Genomic DNA, 23676 nt, shown 5'->3' on the forward strand with positions numbered 1-23676 from the left:
AACGAGCTGAGCTGTCTCGTGTATTTGACATTAGCTCAAACTCGAGCTCGAGTCCGATTATAGTTGTTCGACAACTCGCTAGTCAGCTCACGAGCTTCTTATTTATTTATTTTATATATCATACAATAAATGATAATAATAATTAGTATTATTATTATTAAAACATATAATTATTGTATTATTGAAAGTTTCTATTCTTAGGAAATGGGTTGAAATGTATATTAAACTTGAATTTTCCAATTGAATTCGAATTCTCCGGCCCAAGCCCACTAACCACCACCACCCTCTCTCTCTCCGGCCCAAGCCACCAACAAGCCCCCAAACCAGCCCCCTCTCTCTCTCTCTCTCTCTCTCCGGCCCAAACCCACCAACCAGCCCAAAAGAAATGTACATACAAATACACACAAATAAGTACAGGTTGTCCAAAAGGGCCTCATCGATCACTATTCAAATACATTATTCAACACTCCACCAAGCAAAACAACCACAAAAAGAATGCTAGTACTCACACAATTATTGATTGTAAAAAAAAAAAAAAAAATAACATAAAATCACAAATGCAAAAAAAATATATATACCAACATATATATATATATATATATATATGTATCTTTCGTTGTTCTTTATAAATTTATCAGTGAAGCATAAAACTTCCGACCACCTTCCTGAACGCGTCCACCGTTTCCTTAGCCGGATTCCAAGTTCGAGCGGCGACAATCCCATCATTTCCGGCGAGAACGCGGTACTTGTCCTTCCTCGTAAAGTTGGTGCACTCAAACCCCAAAGTCGCCGCCAAAATCCTCTGCACGTAGTTCGCCACGTCATGCGGGCTCTTACCGGAAGAACAAGTCGCCTCAACCGGCAACTGGTTAAGAAAGGTAACCTCGTACACCGGCCTAGGGTTCATGAAGAAGAATATCGGGTCCATCGCCTTCCACCCACGCGCTGTGGTTGCGTGAAAGAACCCCACCCTGTAATTCATCGCCACCGGCACTATCCTGTCGGTTAGTTCGGCGAAAAGTGCGCTGAATCTCAACAGAAACGGTTCCCTGCACGTGGTCCCCTCCGGGCAGACAACCAAATCCCCCTTCTGGAGCTGCCGCCTGATTTTCCTGGCGTCGACTTCTCTGATTCTGGTGAGGCGGACGGTGGGGATGGGCGAGAGGATCTCCGAGAAACGGGAGACGGAGTAGGTGACAGCGGGGATTCGGCGGCGGAGGACGGAGGAGAGGACTACGGGGTCCATTAGGGTTCTGTGCGTGCAGACGAAGAGGACCCCGGAGTTGGAGGCGGACGGCGGCGGGGGTGGGGTCCCTTTGACGACGACGCGGCTACCGAAAATGGGGGCCACGTGGGGGATGGCCCACATGGGGAGGATTATTCCGACCGAGATGCGGATTGCTGCTAGTACGATTCCGATGGGGATCCATAGGAGGATTAGGAGCGCGGCGGCTGGTGTAGGCCGCATGGCCAAGCGGCCGTCGTGGAAGATCACCGGCAGGGGGCGAATTGCGCGGTGGTCGTCGTCTTGGATCAATTTGTTGTTAGCAAACGGTGGATGACATTGCTCCTGTTTCAAAATTAGTACGAAACTTCGAATGAATTATAGCATATTTTATCACGGAAAATTAGATGTTATACCTTATTATTTACACTAGATGGATTTGAACCGTAGATCTGCACATAATTAAACACACTCATATGTATATGACTGCTTAGTTGATCAAATCAACAGTTCAAAACCATCCGCTATAAATAAACAGGTGGAGCATATTATACTCTTACTTCTCTTTTATTAACATATACTTATTCAAGGAATTATTCTGTCATTTATTTTATTTACTAACATAACACAAAATAATTTAACCTGGCACAATGGTAGAAATAAGGAACCAATGGAGCCACGTGTAAGCCTTCCAAGGCCCAAACAACGACGTCGTTCATCAACCCTAATCAACTCCCCAACTTTCCGACCAATGCAATAAAAATCATTTTGAACAAAACCGGTCACTAATCCAAAACGATTAACGCAGAGTTCACTACCAACGACGTCGTCCGCCATCAAGTGCTCCTTCACGAACCTCTCAACCATAACCCTCGGCATTTTCGTCACGACAACTCGCCGCCTATTATCGTAACAGCTACTGAAAACCCTCCACGCGGCCATATCGGTGTCGTCCAGGTAGAACTTGGGTAGCACAGCTCTCGTCACCGCTTCAATCTCGGAGAAGCGGACCCCACATGTGGCGACGAAGATGGTGAGCTTAAGCCCGATATCTCCAAGCCCGCAAATCTCAAGCAAACGAAACAATGGCCAAGATGCTAACAGCAAGGCGAAACGGATCAGCCCGGATGCTTCGAAAGCTATCAGCATGAAGTAGGAGAATACATCGTGGCTCTTCAGTAGGGTTCCTTCGAGCTCCGAAACAACTACAGACTTCATTAATTAATTAACTAATTAATTAGGGTTATACTTTACTTAATTATTTGCAAGAGAAAAAAAAAGTTTGGTTTTATGGGTTTCTGACAAGAATTGGAAGGTGAAGGTGGATATGACCGTACTAAATTTGTTGCATGCTTTGTCTGATTTTATATCCAACGTAATAAAAAAATTATTATTTTTATTTTTGGGCTAGGTAGCTTTAGTTTGGTCATTATTGTTAAATTTAGGTGAATAAATATATATACACACACATATACGCCACGTTAATTAATTTAACATGTATTGAAAGATATTGATAACCAACCTCAACAACTTAGGTCAGAATTTGGCTTTAAAAATTTCATACTTGTAATTAATTGTATCAAGAGTCCAAACATGCATGGGAAATTAAATAATACACCTGATTATTTACACTGTGTCGATTTGAATCGTAAATTCTATACATAATTACACACATTCATGTGTATTTATATTTACTGAGTAGTTATATCATATCTATGGATCAAATACACTCCATATAAATAACATCTAACTTCCCGTCCACGTCGTCTCCCACCAAAAATCTACGTACTGTTTGTTTGGCTTTCGATTACGGGTGACTTACACTAAGACATGCGCCCCTAAATTCATTAAGGTGAATCAAACTTATGAAACGAGACTATCTATAGTAATGATTCCTCTAATCAATATAGCAAAGACTTGCGTAAATTGTATACATACGCAAATTTGAAGTCAATAATAATTAGATAAAAGAAGTTGACATAAGGGTTAGTGTTTTGGAATTTGATAGTGCCACGTGTCATCAGCTGGTGATATCAATGGGGAACTTGTTATGTTCAAGTCGAAGTAGGTTGGAAATTAGTTACGAAGAAAAGGTTAATACTTTATTATATACTTATAGTAGGGAGGAAAAAATGTGTACATATATAATTACAAAGTATCATCTAATGGGCTCTTTTTTTCAATATCTCATTTTATCATCTGAAATGATTTGTGCAGGCACAAATTAAACATTCAGGCACATTTTTTACCATTTCTCAAAAAACAAAAGGTAAAAACCTCAAAAACTCTCTCTACCCTTTCGATTTTCTTTCACAAAGCCCGTGCAAATCGTCAACAGATCGGAGGTAATTTTTACGTTTTTACGATCCTCTTGTTATGTAGATTACGAATCCGAAAAAAAAAAAACGAAAAAAATCGAAACTTGGGAACGCTCGCCTGATTTTACGCGAGCGTATCCACTTCGCTCGCGTAAAATCAGGCGAGCGTTTGAATATAATTTTTTTTTTTTATAAATTTATTTCTTAAAAAAACCGTTTTTTTGGGTTGCTCGCGTGGATTTACACGAGCGAATCCATCAGGATGACGTATGGAAATAACTGCAAAAGCTTTATTGAATTAGGGTGCGCAAACATAACGTCTTGCACTGAATCACCAGCTGGATTTGTTCGATGCCATTTGCTGTATCCACTCTCACTTAGTTCGTGCCACAGATGTTGTATAACTGTTTTTCCTTTCATTTCCTCTCGTCTAATTTTCTGTGATTCATTGTACACATCTCTCAAGGCCGCAGCCGTATCCGGATTCATCTGTCTCAGATGATGCAAAATTTCCTTCGGCTTCACATGGCTCTTTTTCAGTATCTTTGTCACTTCTCGTTGCTCTTCAGTCAGGCGACTTAGCGAACGTAGTCCTTGTGGATATTTATGAGGATTATGATTGTGATTGCCATTTTTTATGATAAGGCGCCATAATCCATCACGACTCTCTTTACCCCATAGCGCAAAAGGGCATTTACACTTTATTGAACCGGACTTCCGGCTTGTTTTGACCTTTGCATTTTTTCCTCGACTCTTATAGGCTCTTTTACAAGTCAAATATTGTCGGCCCTCGTGGTAAGACTGTCGCCTAATCTCATGTCCTTGACTGATGGCCATATTCATCGCCCACTCGACTAGTGCATCTTTACTATCAAATGCAGTCGAAATTGTGAAAAATTCACTGAAATCATGTAGCTCAAATGTTTCAATATCTTCATCCACATCTATGTATACTTCCTGTTTTTATATTAATGTAGTTAGCAAATTATAAAACTAAAGAATAAAACTCAAAAAAAAAAAAAAAAAAAAAAAATTTGCGTTGCTCGTGTGATTTCACACGAACAGAGAAGTTCTGCTCGTGTGATTTCACACGAGCAAACCTTCTCTGCTCGTGTGAAATCACACGAGCGAATTAAAAAAAAAAAAAAAAAATTCGTTCTTGTGCTCGTGTGAATTTACGCGAGCACTTGGCAAGTTCGAGCTCATCAAATAAAAGTTCGATATTTGACTTGAACTCAGGCTCAAGTCAACTAAAATAGACTTAATATGCCAACTTGGACTTCCTCCAATGTATTGGGCCTTTGGGGTCACGGCCCAGCATAATAAATATCAAAACAGTAGAAAGGATAATTAACCCAATTAAACCCTTTAAAACAGTTTTAAGTGCAAAATAAATTAACATAATAATAAACATATATGTTAATCTAGAATTGTTAATATTTAACGACAAATTCTCACCACGCTCCTGCTGTTAAGAATAGATTGTTCACACACATGACAGTTGACGCCCCCACTAACGTCCCAATTTCAACGCCGTTCATTTGGACAAGTCTCCCGCTTTCTTCCCAAGCGTTCATTACACGCCAATATTCCAGTCAATTCATCTCCCACGCGCTTTTCCACTTTTACCCCTGACCCTTCACTTTTATTCCCACTCCTTGCCCCCCCATTCATATATCCTCCTCCATTTTTTTCTTTTTCTCTTTCTTCTTCAACCTCAGATCTCTCTCTCTCTCTCTAGACCCAATTATATACTATTCGGATTTTTTTTCAGATCTGAAATCCGATTCCTTCATTTTCTGGGTTATCTTCTTCAATTCTTCCCCCCGATCTCCCATGTCTTCAACATACTGGTGCTACAGATGCAACAGATTCGTTAGGGTTTGGTCCCCAGATTCCGTCGCCTGCCCCGATTGCAACAGCGGATTCGTCGAAGAGGTCGAGAGCCCCGCCCGATCTTCACTCTCCGACTCCAGACGCCGCCGTTTCCCCGCCGCCGCCATGTATATGATGCGTACCCCCGATTCCGTCCCCGTTCCCGGGTCGGGTCCCGGTTCCATTTCCGGATCGAGCCCTAGGTTGAGAAGAAGTCGCAGGAATGGAGGCGACAGGTCTCCATTTAACCCGGTTATCGTTCTCCGCGGGTCCAACGACGGTGCGGCCGGAGGTGTGCCCGGAGCTGGAGGCGGAACCCCACCTGGAGGAGCCTTTGAATTGTATTACGACGATGGAGCAGGATCGGGTTTACGGCCGTTGCCCGCCACCATGTCTGAGTTTTTGCTCGGGTCGGGTTTCGACAGATTGCTGGATCAGCTGGCACAAATCGAGGCGAACGGGTTTGGGAGAATTGACAGTAACCCACCTGCATCAAAGGCAGCTATCGAATCTATGCCCACAATCGAAATAGTCGATCAGCACATAGCTGTTGAATCCCACTGCGCCGTTTGTAAAGAGGCCTTCGAATTGGGGATCGAGGCTCGTGAAATGCCCTGCAAACATTTATACCATCAAGACTGCATTTTGCCTTGGCTTACTTTAAGAAACTCTTGCCCTGTATGCAGGCACGAATTGCCCACAGATAACGAGAATCGGGAATCGAACGAAACTAACAGAGGTGCCAACGAGGTTGGAGGAACCGATGACGAGACTGTTGGACTGACAATTTGGCGGTTGCCAGGTGGCGGCTTTGCTGTGGGGAGGTTTTCCGGTGGGAGGAGAGGTGGAGAGAGGGAGTTGCCGGTGGTGTACACAGAAATGGACGGTGGTTTTAATAACAATGGCGTACCGAGGAGGATTTCTTGGGGGTCTAGGGGAAGTGTTTCGAGGGATAGGGGTGGATTAAGGAGACTTTTCCATAGCTGGTTTGCTTGTTTCGGGAGGGGTGAATCTTCGAATTCTAGTTCTAGTTTGGATTCAAGAATGAGTCGGAGGTCTGGTTCTCTGTCATCGGTTTTTAGCTCCTCTTCTAGAAGGCGCAGAGGGTGGGGTTTCGATGTCAACGATGGAAATGAAAGGAGATGGTGAATTATATAATTGGGTTCCTCCTATAGAACATAAACATATGTTTTTCACGGGGATTAAGGTTGTTGGGAGGATCTATAATATCCATTGTAAATAGTTGGAAAAAAAACAGAATTTATACAGCAAATGTACTTGTTGTACACCTCAAGGATGATTGCTCCAATCTCAATTGATTAATCGCTGAAATGGAGAAGGTATGTGAGCTAAACAGCACGCAGACATGATAATTAAAAAAGAGGAGAATATTTTTTCCCGAAGAAGAATCGGGCTTCTGGAATTTGAGAAGTGAAGGTACCTAATCTAATGCATTGGGTTGCTTATGAATGTGTTAGTGTACCTGCATTTTGCCTCTTTCTCATGTTTTTGTCAATTTATTCATCCATGTACGATTTTTTTGTAATTTCTAAGTTCTAATTTGCGTGTAATGCTTAATGAGCGATGGATAATTTTTTGATAATATATCATTGAATTACATGTAGTAAGTTATATACACTCTTAATGGAGGTTGCTTATCGTTTCTATATGAATTATTGTTGTTACTACCTCTCTTGATTTGTTTCTTGAAATGTGGAGTATATTTATCATGTTGTCGATTTTGAAACCGAGCTCTTTAGTGACAGCGAGTTTGATGAATGTTGGGATGGCAATAATGTTCGTTTCTTCGGTTGTTTTGGGTTACGTTTTGATGTAACAATTTCAAAAAAATCGATGAATTATTGAGTTCTTTGGATAGTTTTGTGATACATTGAATTCTTTTGAGTGGTGAGAGGAGAAAGCTGCATGTTCGTATTTGTCGATTTTGCTACAATTGTTCGTAATTTTCTTAACATGCCTGCAGCATACAAATATAGGAAATTTGTTCACTTTCATGGTTAATTTATCGAAAACTCCGGAAATTTAGAGTTACAATTATCTCGAATTATTGTAGTACTATTTTTTCAACAAATGAACAGATATTTCCAATTCGGAGAAGCACTGAGTCACATGTGAGTTTCTTGAATTTCAAGTCCCAAGAATTTGATGTCTTGCAGCAAGATTACTAACATGTTTTCAGACATGCTCAAAGGTTATCTTTCAGCATATTTTCTCTGAGTACTTTGTTTGTTTCTTTAATTTTTATTTTTTCTGAAAATTTGATTTTATAAATAGACACACTAAGAAAAAATATATTGGTGTCACTTTCATAAAAACACAAATTTATAACCTGAAATGTTGAATGTCGTTTCAATTTTACTAATGTCGTTTTGACTTCGAACCTGATTTTAACATATTTTTATTTTGATTTTGGCAAAATTCGAAACACGAAAACTGTATTCCTTTGGGTTAGCTTTCTAATCCAACTTAAATCCGCTAGATTGGATGCCGTGTGACAAATTTATGCATGAATGAGTTACATTTTGAATTTTAGATACCTCAATACATCAAAGTTGTGGGCAATATCCATTGATTCATGTATATCTTTCTCGTCCGACATCCAATTATGGTGATTCAAGTTGGATTAGAAAAATAACTCATAATACTACAAATTCTATTTTTCGAGTTTTGCAAAATTTGGAATAAAAAATGATCAAAATCACGTTTGAAGTCGAAACAGTATTATTAAAGCTCGAACGATATTTATCACATCCCATTTATAACAGTTGGTCAAGATATTTAAGTGGCTCACAGGATTAATTAATGATTTGATGCGAATCATTTTCCTATCAGGCGCGAATCTTTATATGCAATGTTGATGGTGAGTTACTAACCAGATTCATTAATATACATACAGTTCTCTAATTGATCATCCAATAATTGTCTAAAATCCAATAAACAGAATGAAACCAAAATAAAATAGGACTTAATGGGTAATTAATTAACTAATAGTTAAGATAAATTATAAATAATATTTCTGTTTTGATTGGCTGTTTCAGCTGACAAGAGTCTCAGTCTCCGTGTTTGGTGAAATTTTGGATCTTATTTTAATTATATAAAATATGATTTACTGTCGCAATTATTTGATGCAATCGACAAATAAAGAAATATCGTTCTTGAATAAATAAGAGAGTTTTATACCTTCAAGAAACTAATGTTTAATGTTTAATGTTTGAATTTGCAGAAGTGTGACAAACTATTGCAAATCTCAACCCTATTGTCCTTCAATTGTAGGCTGTAGCTGTAGTTCACCTGTTTAGACGAGCACACAATTTATAGTATTTTTTTTTTTAATTAAATGTTCCTCAACTTGGAGAATATTTGCCATTTTTTAACCCATCCACTTAAAAATGTAACCACCCTTCATTTTTCTTATGTCAAGACTCCTTATATATATTTAAGGGTAAAAAGGTAATTACGTGACATAAACTAACAGTGTTAGAGATTTGACGGCTGACCGTTAACTCAGACGCATTTTTTTAATGATGTTATATCTTACGTGTTTTCTTTATATTACTTCATTAATGGACCAAAAATCTTAAAATTGAAAATTGGTTTATAATATACTACATCGAGTAGATCCTACATGTACTGTTCATAAGTACACACTTGTCATGAAAATTATTAGGGTAAATTACAAACACCCCCTGAGGTATGGTCAAATTACAAAAACCCCCCTCTTGTTTGGATAATTACATCTACCCCCCTCAACTATGATTTTTTCTTAGACCTCCACCTTTATGGTGCCAAATTCAACATAGTCATCTAGATTCCGTGAAATGTGCTCTAGTTTGTACTCTTTTTGTGTAAAAAATACAGCTTTCGATGCACCACAAACTGATATATACAATCTAAAAATCACATATTATGATCATCTTGCTTCATAATGTAGAGTTTGAATGGGATAAAACGAGTACAAAAGTGATAATATTCCATATAATCTCGAAGATTCCACTAAATTTGATGAGTTGAGGGGGTGGTTGTAATTATCCAAACAAGAGGGGTGTTTTTGTAATTTGACCATACCTCAGGGGGGTGTTTGTAATTTACCCAAATTATTATTGTAAAATTAAATAAAAAAAATTAGATCGAAATGGACGAAATTGGAAACTATTTTTTTAATTTTCACCCGAACCACGAAAAGTGAGCTTAATAATTAATTTTAAAAAGTACTAAGTTGGTGTTTACAAAAGCTTTTAACAAGCAGATTATAAGAAGCTTTTTATTGTTCATAATCTATAATTTTAGGTGTTTGCAAAATGAAGTTTTGTTTTTGATTATCTTAAAATAAACAGCCATAAGCTATAATTTGTAAAACATTCATGACCCTAATTTTTCTGTTTAGATTGATTTTTCAGTAAATTTACAAATACCCAACATTTCTAAAAATAAGCACTTAAAATCAACTTAAGTCACCAACTTTTACAAACACCACCCAAACATGACCAATTACCATAGCTCTAGAAATTCAACACGCTAACACAAAGAATATCTACACAAAGACATCGACCTACTTTTCTTGAAATAGACTTTGGAACAAATATATTTCATCAATTTGTTGAGACACACACACACACTTGGATCAAAACTTATTCTTCTAATTTGTATAACAACATTGCAATTTCTTTTGTTCCCCAAACTTTTTGGATCAAATCAAACATATGTACATAATACAATATATATTTGATATTAGAAAATTATATTTATCATATCAATATCATTTTATTTATTTTCACAATATAGGTGGATAAAAAAACACGAATTTGAATTTCACTGATTCCAACCCGAAATTTTTTACAATTCAATATTCAAAACGTGAATTCCGATCCAATAAGTACTATTTCGGCCCTCTCTCTATATACTACATTGTGTATTAATATTGTTGCAAATCAAAATTTATTATTTTATACATATTTTCAAATTTTATATAAAATAAAAATAAAAAATGAAAATGCTTGCCCTAAAAATGTATATATATCCATTTCTGTGTACTCTGTTTCGCAATTCAGCTGCTGCTTCTTCTACACAAACACACACACACAAACACACAGTAACAGTATTGTGTGTGTTTATTACAGCAGCCATGGATTTTCCTGTAATAACAACAAATTCACTTTTATTTTTCACGCTGCTAATTTTCTTACACTACCCAAATTCATGCCTTTCGTCACTAATTTTACCCCTCAAAGCGAAGCTAATACAATCGCCGGCGGTCACCACACCGAACAAGCTCTCCTTCCACCACAACGTCACCCTCACCGTAGCACTCGCCGTCGGCTCGCCCCCACAGCAAGTTACCATGGTCCTCGACACAGGCAGTGAGCTCTCCTGGCTCAACTGCAAGAAAACCCCCACCACACCTTCCTCCTTCGCACCCCACCTCTCCACTTCCTACCGCCCAATCCCCTGCTCCTCCCCCACCTGCACCACCAAGACCCGCGACTTCACCCTACCCGTTTCCTGCGACCCGAACAAACTCTGCCATGCAATCCTCTCCTACGCCGACGCCTCCTCCGTCGAGGGCAACTTGGCATCCGACACTTACCGGTTCGACAACTCCGTGGCCCTACCCGGTATGGTTTTCGGGTGCATGGATTCCGGGTCGAGCTCCAACCCGGAAGAGGATTCCAAGACGACCGGTCTGATCGGAATGAACCGGGGATCTTTATCGTTGGTTTCTCAGATGGGTTCCCGGCAGTTCTCGTACTGCATCTCCGGCACCGATTCCAGCGGCGTTCTCCTCTTCGGCGAGGCGAATCTCCCATGGCTGAAGCCGCTGAACTACACGCCGATGATTCAGATATCTACACCTCTGCCGTACTTCGACAGGGTGGCGTACACGGTCCAGCTGGAAGGGATCCGGGTCGCGGGCACGGTTCTCCCGCTACCCAAATCCATATTCGAACCCGACCACACCGGAGCGGGTCAGACAATGGTCGACTCGGGCACCCAGTTCACATTCCTGCTCGGCCCGGTTTACACAGCTTTAAAAAACGAGTTCCTGAGACAAACAAAGGGGATTTTAAGACCACTGGGTGACCCGAATTTCGTGTTCCAAGGGGCGATGGATTTGTGCTACCGGGTCGAGTTGACCCGGGCGGTTCTGCCGCAACTGCCGAGTGTGAACTTGCTGTTTCGGGGAGTGGAGATGAGTGTAGCGGGTGAGAAGTTGCTGTATAAAGTACCGGGTTTGACCCGGGGGAGCGATTCGGTTTATTGCTTCACTTTTGGGAACTCGGATTTGCTGGGTGTGGAGGCGTATGTGATTGGACACCATCACCAGCAGAATATGTGGGTTGAGTTTGATTTGGCGCGATCCAGAGTCGGACTCGCTGAGGTTAGGTGTGATTTAGCTAGTCAAAGATTGGGATTACCGCCTTAATTATATTATATTATTAATTAATTGTGTTCACACGCTCTCATGAATCATGATAATCAAGATTCTCAATTGAATTCATTATTTGTACGTAACTATTGATTCAGTCCTGATCTAGGTAATCTGACACACCAAATCAGATCCTATGTAATTGTGATGACATGCAAATTTTGTACTTAATTTTATATTTCTACTTCTTAATTTAATTGTCGTTCTTTTTAAGCTAGTGTACGAAAAGTCGAAAACTAAACATATGCAGAATAACTTCCTAAACAAACATACGACAATTTATTAATAGTTTAACCTCTATAAATTAAGAATAATAAGAGTAGAATTGAGAAAAAAGTATAATAAATGTCCCATTAAAATTATAAAGTAACAGATAATTTGATACTTTTTTAGATCGGCAAATAATAAAGAAACTGTATAATTTTGTATGTACAAAACCTCCCGTAAATCGTAATGAAGTCCAAATGAACCTAATTTGATTCCCTCTACTAATTAACGCTTTAAGAACGATCTTGTTACACAGTGTTTGCAGGCTATTATACTATAGTTGAATTTACCCAATGAATACATTGTTGATTGGGGTTTAGTTTGAAAGGTCAAAAACATGTTTTGTTTTGAAATTATGTTGATTAGTTATAAGTTGTGTACATAGTTGACTTATTGTAGATGGGTCATGGGTAGAGATGGGTCATGGATATAGGACAAAGAAAAATAATGGGGTTTGTTGAGAAATATTAATTAATTTTGGTTTTGAATTGAATTGATGAAAAAAATGTTGAGAAAAGGTGGAAGAATGGGTATGTTTGTCATATAGCTGATGGATGATATTTTTTGATTGGGATTGAGAGTGTAAGTAATAGTTTGTTGGGTTGTGTGAAGTAAGTTGAGGCCAGTTTGCAAATTTTGGCTTGGACTGCGACATCGATTTGTGGGGGTCCTTTCCTGTGTGCTTCCTTTTGGTTTCTGCGTGCACTACTTCATATTCTTCCCTTCAATTATTTTATTTATTTCAACTGAAATCTGATGTTTGTTTTTTATTTATTATACTACTATTATTTAATTTGCTGACAAGTATCTCTGTCAGGTTGGTATATTCCGGTATGTTTTTCATTAATACTTGTTGCAATAATCTTTCAAAATAAATAAGAATGACTATGACTAACATTAATTTCTCTAGAAACTCTCTCTCTCAATTGAAAAATATCTGTAATAGAGAAAGGGGTGGGTAATTGGCATTTTGCATCCTATAATATGTTCATTTAGCACTTTGTACCCTTAAAATAAAAATATGACAGATTGCACATTCAAATTAAGATTTACTTGACAGTGCACCCCAGAACCTAAAAGTAGTAGAATAAAAGGATTTTTGGGGAACTGAAAGTGTAAATTGGTGAATAAATTCACTACCAACCTTTTTAATTATAGAAAATATTTATATTATTTGTCGTTCACGAATATAATTAACAATAATTGACCATTTTGCCAATTGAATTATGGTAAAATCATTTTTTTAACGCAAATTTTAGCAGAATAGTATCTTGGTGTGCAATGTGCCAAACTAATCTTAATTTGAGGGAGCTATCTACCAATTTTTTAACTTAAGAATGCAAAGCGCCAAATGAGTATAATTGGAGGGTGCAAGATGCAATTACCCAGAAAGGGGTTTGTTGACATTTTGGATCCCCAAAAGGTTGCATATATAGCTAGATGGGCCGTGGTGTTATTAGTTGTATAATAATGGGCTTTATTTGGACAAAATGAGAATTGAGCCCTTTTCCAAAATGAGAATTTGGCAGCTCATAAAGTCTTCTTTGATTCAAAATGAGAATTGACCCCTTTTCCAAAATGAATAAATCATTTCGGCTAGGCCAATTCCTCAATATCTATGATATAACAACTAAGAGATCTACATAAATCTAAAACTAAAAGATAAAATCAAATCAAATACAAGTGTAACAACTAACAACCTAATAAGTGTTTGTGAATTTGGGACTCTTATCTTCCGTCTAACACAAACGAGGTTGCTTTAGTTATACAAGTCAATCGCTAGATTGAACTTGTCATTGAGAAAGCGACCAGGACCGATACCACGCCTGCCGGCGGTATTCCAATCGTAGGAGACTATATCGGCCGCCCCCTATAAGATAAATCGAATATAATGAAGTATCAAGATAAAACAAAGAAATAAATGAAATTACATGAAATTAAAAGAGAGGAATCTATTGTTGGAGCATATATAGTAGACAGGTTTAGGGAGGGATTCATTGTATTGTAATCTCTTATACTAATTACGAGTCTTCTTATTGGTGCTTAATTTGGGTTCTTCATTACCGGATTTTGCTCCGGCTCCAATAACTTGGAATAGTTCATGTTGTCGCTGGAGCAACGGCTAGCCATAACTCTCTTGAATTGATCGCCCACACAATGCCCTTATCGAAGCCCTAGTAGTTGGCGTCTTGACATGGTATTTTATTGGGTGGGGATTTCGGACGAAGTTAGCACGCGATAGGTGAGTAGAGTTCGTTGCTTCTTATACGAGAACATTTTACTTTCAATTTTCGAAAAAGTCAGAAATTCGGAATTTCGAAATACATAATGAGAACAATTGTTCAAATGTCGCAAATTATAAAATTTAAGGTGGCCTATTATTTTAATGAATTTTAGGATGTTGATAATTTTAGTTTGATACATTTTGATTTTTGATGAACGCATTGTGAGTATACTATAAACATATAAAGTAAACTGATTAACGAATATAGATTTATTAAAATTTTCAAAACTGCATAAAATGCATATGAGAATTAATTCATTTATTTTAGTAAATAACCACATACAAATCATATGTAAGATAGAATTTAATTATTAGGGGTATTATTTGACCCCATTCATTGCCTTCTCCTGATTAAAATAATTTATTTTATGTCTTCAATATGTATAAAGTATAAACTGAGTTAAACATTATTAAATAAATTGAGTTAACATATCTGTGGATTATACATGTTTTTGGACTAAGAATATCAATAAATCTAGTGATCGATTCTTTGTTGATTTTGGTACTTTCATTATGATTAATTTTTTTTTGTGAAGTAAATCAACATAAATGAACTGAAAAACTAAAAGAATACAATTAACTCACAGATCCAATATTTAGAAATAATAATACAAATAAAAAAAATAATAAATAAATAAATAAAACCATAGAGATTCCACGCTTAACAACAATTTTCGTTACATTACCAAAAGAAAAATGAGCAATACTTTGAATTAACTGGATTAATACAAAATCAAATACTGAGTACAAAAAAACAAAAGGAGACTTAGTAAAAGGACCTGAAAATAAATTTAAATGTCAGAAGAACATGAACATCTCTAATAGAGAAATGGAGCACAGAAATTCACATACCAGAATACTCATCGTGTAAGAAAACAAATCCTTGTCCGTACAGTTGTTCCATTAAAGTACAGGAGGCTCATAAAACATTCCTGCTGAGTCACAGTGTATCTTTTTGCACTGAGGTTTATTGCAGTTTATCATATGCTTTTTCATCTGAGCTTTCAAAGTACAGATCTAACATTTAATAGAGGATTAGCGTGTATATATATATATATATATATATATATATATATATATATATATATATATATATATATATATATATATATATATATATATATATATATATAAATAAGATTGAAAAATAACAAGTTTGAATTATATTGCTCAAAACCCTAATTATTTTTTCTAGGGTATGATCTATTGTATATCTCGAAACCCTAATTTATATGTTCATATTTTACATGGATCTATATAGTAAAAGGCATTATTCAAATGGATCTAGGGTTTCTTGATTAAAAAATAAAAATAAAAACAAAAATGATGAAGTTGAAGAGAGATAAAGAAGATTAGAGAGAGAGAGAGAATGTTAGCCATTGATTGCAACTGCAGCATCATCAAGATTCTCATATCTCAGCTTTCTCAGAGCGACCACCACCATTAAAGAAAGGCCGAGAATAAAGCTATGTGAATCTTGATGATGCTCCACCTGCAAATACTGACTGAATGAGTGCCGTTGCACTCGATCTCCATTAAAAGTACTCAGCTAAAGCGAAGCCACTTCGAAATTATATATAACAAAAACCCTAATTGAAAAAGGTGAATGTTTAATAAAGAAAATAAAAAGAGGAGAGAGAGAGAGATATATGTTTTGAGTGAGGGATTAATAAGCGCAACTGAGTTATTATTTATAGAGAGAGTTTTGGAAATGTGGGATAAACAGATCATCCGAGATTTAAGGACTGGTTGGTGTAATTGTGTGAGAGAGATTAGAGAAGAGAGAGAAAGAGGAGAGAGAGATTAGTAATAATAAGTATAACAGTTAAGCATCGCAATCCCGGGTACGAAATAAGTAAGTATGTGAAGTCAGGCAAAAACATTAATCCTCGGAAAAGGGAAAACTTACACAGTAATGGTGTGAAATTAGGATTGGAGGATTTGTTGCGTCCTGCACAAGCATTTACGTTGTTTAGGGGGGCGGAATTGACATTTGACAGACACAGACTCTGTATTTATTATTATTATTATTTTTTTAATATTTATAATTTTATTATTTAGCTAGCTTCAATTTTTTATTAATTTATTTGCTTGGTTTTGTACATTTGTTTGCCATTTATAGCTTTGATCTAGCTTTGCCTTTTTGGTGCAAGAACTAGATCTCTACCTCTGTGCTGCTAATTCAAATGTCAATAATACTCACACACAAACACCCTCAAATGTGTGCATTATTTAATCCTCAAAATTCAAACCATGTTTTAGTTGATATGATGTTACATGAGAATACAATTAACTATTATTTATTAGGTCAATAATATATATGTAATCCTAGTTTGATGAATATGTATCACATGATTAATCCACCTTTGTTTTTCAACATGGTTTTCGATACGTACTAATTCTGTTTTCGAATTCCACCCCCGACATTTTCAAATATTTCGCCAACAACAATTTAGCTGAATATTAAATTATCGAACGAATAATTTGATTGAATACTATCAAATTGGGGCGGAAAAAAACTATTATTTCAAAAAAAATATTAATTTATAGAAATTCTACGCTTAGTTTGAGTAAACCTTACAAAAATTCAACAGAATAAAATGCCATTTATCTTTTAAACTTTGGGATTAATAAATGGAAGGCATTAATTGTTAGGGTTTAAGAGAATAAACCGGTGGGGGGGAAACCGAGGTGCGGCGAACACGGAGTAGTGGTATGGCAGACAGAGGTGAAAGGCCATCTCAATATTTATATTTATTTAATTATTTAATTACAAATCCGAGTCATCCTCGTACCTTCTTCATCGATTCTATAGCCACTTCCTACTACTCTCTTTGATCCAATAGTTAACAAATTGTTTGCATTAAATAATTTTAAACTTTTAATTTGCCCATCACACTATTTATCTCATATATGCAAATATATATATATTAATGAAATCAAATGTTAATCTACAAATATAATATAGGATTTGAAGAATCTCTTTTAACAAATCACGTGAATCAGGTAGCCTATATGTTTCATAGAGGAAAATGTAGTTGTGATTATGGTACGAAAACTACAACGACCACCTGATTCGTTTAAAACCGGAACATGACCGGGGTCAACAGTTTTAGAATCGAATTGGAACCGAAAAAACCCAGTATGATTCTGGTTCCTCATTTTTTTAAATGAGAACCGACGGTTAGAACCACAGTTTTAATAGTTCTAACCGTTTTTAAGAAAAAAAAATAATGATTAAATATTATTTATACGGTCGGATTTATTAAGAAAAATGAAATTTCAACTTAATCTCTATAATTTAATGTTTAACTTTAAATTTAAAATTTAATAATTAAGTGAGCCCTTTCAATTTCTTTCCTTTCCTTTTTTTTAATTTTTAAAACTAAAATTAGTTCCTTCTAAATTTTTAAAAGTAAAAAAATATTTTTGAAGTATTTAAAAAAATATTTTTTAAGTATTGTAAGAAAAATCATTATTTTTTTAAAGTATTTGAAGTATTTTTTTTTTAAATTAACTATTTTTATGTCTTTCTTATATAATTTTAATATATATTAAAAAAAATAACAATAAAAAATTATCAGAAACGGCCGGTTCTACAGGTTCTAACCGGGAACCAAACCGTGAAGAACCGGGTATAGTCTAACAAACCGAACCGAACCGTGGTCAAGTCTAACTACAACTTTTTAACATATCTGAATTTCAGGCGCGTTTTGTGTCCGACACTCGAGGACACCTGCCGAAGTGTCGGACATCTTATAGATTATTTTATAATTTTTGAAAAATTAGAAACATCTTTAAATAGCAAATGTTTTAAATATTTTTGTGACATTTTGTAATTAATTACATGATATAATGTTTAATTACAAATTTTGATAGTTGGATAGTAATATTTATTTTTATTATATTTTGTATGAAAATATTTTAAAAAAATACATATAAATAAAAACTTATATATATATAGCATATTTATACAAATACCCCTAAAGTTTTAATATTTATATTTTTCCCCCAAGTTCTCGTGTCCTCTTTTTTGGGACATGTTCGTTTCACCATTTTCCCGTGTTGCTGTTTTTGTGTCTGTGCTACATAGGTAGTGCAATTTTATAAATACTGAGTTTGGGTTATAATAATTAATATTACATATATGTCATTTTTTTAATCAATATCATTTTTTCTCCTTTCAGGCCAAAAATCCATTCCATCATAAATTTATCTTACAACTAGTGAATTCAAACTTATAATACTCAATTCTACTTAATACATATCTTCAAACAATTTATAGGTAAATATCAAATCACACCTTTTCAATAAGGATAATGAAACATATATATTTATAATTTAAAGTTAGGTGATTTCAATTTCTGGAAAGTGATGTGAGACAACTTAACTAGCTTGGACTTGATGAATTGCGTCACATCCTAATTAAAGATAAGTATTCTTGATCTCAATAAGAAAACCCCAAGTATGAAGTATTAAACAAAAACCAAAAATAAATAATTTAATATTAAATTTTTTTTTTTGCTATATATCAGAGTTGAAAAGGGAATATGCTTATTATTATTTATTACTATTCACCAATAATAATAAAGAAACATGGACACCACCAAAAGAAAAGAAAACCTTAGGCATTGCATTATTAGTAACTTTAATAAAGTTAATTTAAAAAAAAAAAATTGATTCAAATGTACAACAACAGAAGCAAAGACCAGAAACCAGTGTATATTTCTATATATAACAATGCTGCTAAATTAGCCTTCCCAGTTGGATTTGTCATATCATATTTATTTTCTTTTTTTGATTTTCCATATTAGTAAATTTATATTGTTGAATATTAAATGATGGGCTGGTGAGAGTCTTGATTGCTATCTTCCTTGGTTTATTTGATGCATCACCCGATTAAATATATCAGGTGATTATTAACCGTTGATCTCCACATCATTACACGTCACAGAAAATCAAAATAAAATTTTATGATCCCCTAAAATTGAAGGACGGGTCACGAAAGTTAATGAAGTAAACTATAGATTAAGTAAGATTTAATTATATTATTTAATAATTTGATTTATATTATAATTACATGAATTAGGATGGGTTCTATACTCAACCGGCCCAAGGTATGTAAAAAATAACTATTGTGAATGTTATTTAGGATTAATTTGAATTTGATAATTGGACCAGGCCCAATATTAGAAAGCCCATGCTGAGAAAAATAAATAAATAATTTAAATTGAAAAAAATTAAAATTAAAATTAAAATAAACTTTAGACAAAAAATACAATTTATGAAAATGATTCCGCGCCTCGCCGCCTTGAAGCGGCGGCGAAGAAAAGCTCGAGATCAGGAGGCCGGAAATACCCATCTTTTGGGGCTATAATGCAGACGGCAGCGGCGGCCTTCTTCCTGGGCGCCGCCGGGCACACCGCCGCCGCCGGAATCTTGTACCGGTCTTGCCGTGGGGTCTTGCACATGTGATCATGACCTTCCGCCTGCAACTCCATTAATTAATAACACAACAACAACCCAATAATTAATCTGATATTATCCTTTTTTTTAATTTCCTTTTTAGAGAATATATATATAGATACATATATATGTAGCTGATTAGAAGAAGTGATTATAGTTACAGTGCATATATATAGATAGTAATTAGTGTATATATAATATATTGCCATGGCTTCTTACAGAAGCTGCGTATTTGACTTTTGGGGAAGCTAGCATCTCCAGTCTTGTGGTGGAAGCTGTTACCCAATTAATTACACAGCCTGCCCTCCTCCACAAATTAAACCACATATTATTATTTATTTATTTTTAATTTTAAACTAGTATTTCACCCGTGCGTTGCACGGAGGTCAGTTTCACAATAAGAAAAATAAAGTTATGTAAACGACTATCTCTTTATAACAATACCAATTCAAGGAAAACAAAATGGAAGGAAATAAAAAAACAAACTTTATCTCTTAATTTAGAGTTGTAACATATAAAATTAAGTTATATATTACAAATAAGAAAGCATGAAGCGCGCAAAACACGATATCAAGATTAAGTGAAATCATTTAAAACATATGGTATAACTCTATTTTTTGAATTGCAATCTACTACAACATGTGAATCTTCTGCAAAATAACTAAGGTAACAACACGGTAGCAGAGAAGTAACACAATAGATATTCAAATAATTTGCAAGTTTATGACTAATGGCGTTCAATTAGTGATGCACATTACTCAAACAACAGTAAAACTTATAAATATAGCAAAAGAGATATGATGTATATGCCACTATCAGTACTGGTACCAATGTTGATACCAATACCGATATCAATACTGATACCAATATTGTTACCAATAGTGATACTAATTCAATTAATACTGATACTCATACTCATACTAATACTAATACTAATATTAATACTAATAACATTAATACTAATACTAATACTAATACTAATACTAATACTAATACTAATACTAATATTAATACTAATACTAATACTAATACTAATACTAATACTAATACTAATACTAATACTAATACTAATATTAATACTAATACTAATTCTAATACTAATACTAACACTAATATTAAATACTAATACTAATACTAATACTAATGTTAATACTAATAGTGATACTAATACTAATATTGGTACAAATACTGGTACTAATACTAATACTAATATTAATACTAATACTAATACTAATACTAATACTAATACTAATACTAATACTAATACTAATATTAATACTAATACCAATACTAACACTAATACTAATACTGATATTAATATAATATTAATACCGATACTAATAATGATACTAACACAACTATTAATACTAATTGTGATACTAATAGTAATACTAATACTAATAATAATACTGATACTAATACTAATACTCATACTCTTACCAATACAAATATTAATACTAATAATAAAACTAATACTAACACTAATATTCATATTGATACTAATACTAATACTAAGAATAAAACTAATATTGATACTAATACTAATAATAATATTGATACTTACAATGATAATTATAGTGATACTGATACTAATACTAATACTAATACTAATATTAATACTAATACTAATATTAATACTAATACTGATACTAATACTAATATTAATACTAATACTGATACTAATACTAATATTAATACTAATACTCATACTCATACCAATACTAATAATAATACTAATACGTACTAATACTAATATTCATATTGATACTAATACTAATACTAAGAATAATACTAATATTGATACTAATACTGATAATAACACCGATACTTTCATTGATAATGATAGTTATATTGATACTAATACTAATACTAATACTAAGAATAAGACTAATATTGAGACTAAAACTAATAATAATATTGATACTTATAGTGATACTAATAGTGATATTGATACTAATATTAATACTAATAGTAATACTAATCTTATATATAAAAGAAAGAAACGTTGGGCAACCCTAAAAAACCCTAATGACATTTCTGTAATTATTTATTTTTAACTTTTGTTTTTTACTAATTTTAACTATATTTTCAACAATTATCAAACTGATAAATCGTGAAAAATACTTCAACCTCCTGTTTTTTCATAAATATATCCCAAATCATAAAAAATAAAGATAGAAATTCAATTTGTTAAATTGATTATTTTTTTTTTCACTTTTAAAATTCGATACCGTGCATCGGCACGGGGAAAAAATGCTAGTACTAATTAATACTAAGACTAATACTGATACTAATAACAATAATAATTATGATACTGATACTAATACTATACTCATACTGATACTCATAGTAATATTATATTAATACTAATATTAATACTGATACTTACACTAATACTGATACTCATAGCAATATTAATATTAATACTAATACTAATACTAATACTGATATCAATATTGATACTGATATTAATACCGATACTCATAGTGATACTAATAGTAATACTAATACTAATATTGATACTCATATTGATACTCGTCGTACAATACTGATACTCATACTAATATTGATACTCATGCTCATACAAGTACTAACAATCATACTGATACTCATACTAATACTGATATTAATGTTGATGTTGATATTGGTACTAACATTGATACTAATAGTGGTACTAATATCGATACTGATAATGATATTGATATTGATACTGATACGCATACTCATACTGATACTGATATTGATACAAATGTTGATATTGATACTGATACTAATACTAATACTAATACTAATACGGATACAAATACTGAAACTGAAACTGATATTGGTACTGATACAGATATGATATTGATATTGATATTGATATTGATATTGATATTGATATTGATATTGATATTGATACTGATACCGATACCCATACCGATACTGATGCCGATACTAATGTCGATATCGATAATTATACCGATACTGATATTGATACCGATATTGATATTTAGACTAATATTAATATTAATATTAATACTAATATTAATACTAATACTAAAACTAATATTAACACTAATATTAAGACTAATATTAATACTAATACTATTACTAATATTATTACTAATACTAATATTAATACTAATATTAATACTGATATTAATACCATTTCTTATACTAATATGTTAATAGTGTTAATGTTAATGCTAATGTACATATTCTAATTCTAATACTAATTTTAATGTTAATGTTAATCTGGATATGCTTATGTTGATTATAAGTGTAATACTAATATTATCCAAATCCTTATCCTATTCCCAATCATATTCATATATAACATTAACCATGATTATAATCCTAATCATAATTCTAATCCTAAACCTATTTCTAACATTAATTATAATCCTAATAATTTTACTACTGATAATACTAATGCTAATGCTAATGTTAATTCTAATTACAATTATAATTATAATTCTAACCATAATCCTAATCCTAATGCTAATCATAATCATAATACTAATACATGTCTCTAATTGTAGTACTAATCAATAATCATAATCTTAATTATAATTCTAATACTAATCTTAATCATAATCATAATCCTAATCCTAATATTAATTATAATACTATATTAATCCGAATCCTAATCATAGTATTAATACCAATACTAATTCAAAGAATATTAATTATAATCGTAATTCTAATGCTAATACTAATCACAATCCTAATTTTGATTTTGCATCAATGTTTTTGCAATGATCTATTATTTTGTATAATAAACAATTATATTCAATGTCGCAACTTTTATATC

The 23676-nt window shown here is 33.8% G+C and overlaps 4 protein-coding genes and 1 long non-coding RNA gene across 5 annotated transcripts; 2 read left to right on the forward strand and 3 right to left on the reverse strand.

The window, feature by feature from the left end:
* Window positions 1-375: 375 nt before the first annotated feature.
* GPAT5 (glycerol-3-phosphate acyltransferase 5) lies at window positions 376-2560 on the reverse strand. Its single transcript, XM_013002777.2, has 2 exons — window positions 1868-2560; window positions 376-1570 (listed from the first exon to the last, which is right to left on the reverse strand). Exons 1-2 carry the CDS (start codon window positions 2441-2443, stop codon window positions 635-637), a joined length of 1512 nt encoding a protein of 503 aa, XP_012858231.2. The 5' UTR covers window positions 2444-2560; the 3' UTR covers window positions 376-634.
* Window positions 2561-3783: 1223 nt separating this feature from the next.
* On the reverse strand, window positions 3784-4380 carry LOC148769908 (uncharacterized). The gene has a single exon (XM_088818844.1). It carries the CDS (start codon window positions 4378-4380, stop codon window positions 3784-3786), a length of 597 nt encoding a protein of 198 aa, XP_088674970.1.
* An 802-nt stretch (window positions 4381-5182) lies between these two features.
* RHC2A (RING-H2 finger C2A) lies at window positions 5183-7083 on the forward strand. Its single transcript, XM_013003209.2, has one exon. It carries the CDS (start codon window positions 5380-5382, stop codon window positions 6565-6567), a length of 1188 nt encoding a protein of 395 aa, XP_012858663.2. The 5' UTR covers window positions 5183-5379; the 3' UTR covers window positions 6568-7083.
* A 3144-nt stretch (window positions 7084-10227) lies between these two features.
* LOC105978011 (Eukaryotic aspartyl protease family protein) lies at window positions 10228-11949 on the forward strand. The gene has a single exon (XM_013003416.2). The coding sequence runs from the start codon at window positions 10424-10426 to the stop codon at window positions 11858-11860; it is 1437 nt and encodes a 478-aa protein (XP_012858870.2). The 5' UTR covers window positions 10228-10423; the 3' UTR covers window positions 11861-11949.
* A 7692-nt stretch (window positions 11950-19641) lies between these two features.
* LOC105977485 (uncharacterized) lies at window positions 19642-20193 on the reverse strand. The gene is made up of 2 exons (XR_001174564.2): window positions 20100-20193; window positions 19642-19903 (listed from the first exon to the last, which is right to left on the reverse strand). It is a non-coding gene; the product is annotated as an uncharacterized LOC105977485 (long non-coding RNA).
* Between the last annotated feature and the right edge of the window lie 3483 nt (window positions 20194-23676).

The sequence above is a fragment of the Erythranthe guttata genome, chromosome 6 (genome assembly GCF_056151865.1).
Source record: "Erythranthe guttata isolate IM_541 chromosome 6, IM_541, whole genome shotgun sequence".
Taxonomy (NCBI): Eukaryota; Viridiplantae; Streptophyta; class Magnoliopsida; order Lamiales; family Phrymaceae; genus Erythranthe; species Erythranthe guttata.

Bases quoted from the DNA above. Each gene is read 5' to 3' on its own strand.
- GPAT5 (XM_013002777.2), bottom strand. From the start codon at position 2,443: ATGAAGTCTGTAGTTGTTTCGGAGCTCGAAGGAACCCTACTGAAGAGC. The intron at 1,571-1,867 runs GTTAAATTATTT...ATTTTGAAACAG, and splicing joins TATTTCTACCATTGTGCCAG to GAGCAATGTCATCCACCGTT.
- LOC148769908 (XM_088818844.1), bottom strand. From the start codon at position 4,380: ATGGCCATCAGTCAAGGACATGAGATTAGGCGACAGTCTTACCACGAG.
- RHC2A (XM_013003209.2), top strand. From the start codon at position 5,380: ATGTCTTCAACATACTGGTGCTACAGATGCAACAGATTCGTTAGGGTT.
- LOC105978011 (XM_013003416.2), top strand. From the start codon at position 10,424: ATGAAAATGCTTGCCCTAAAAATGTATATATATCCATTTCTGTGTACT.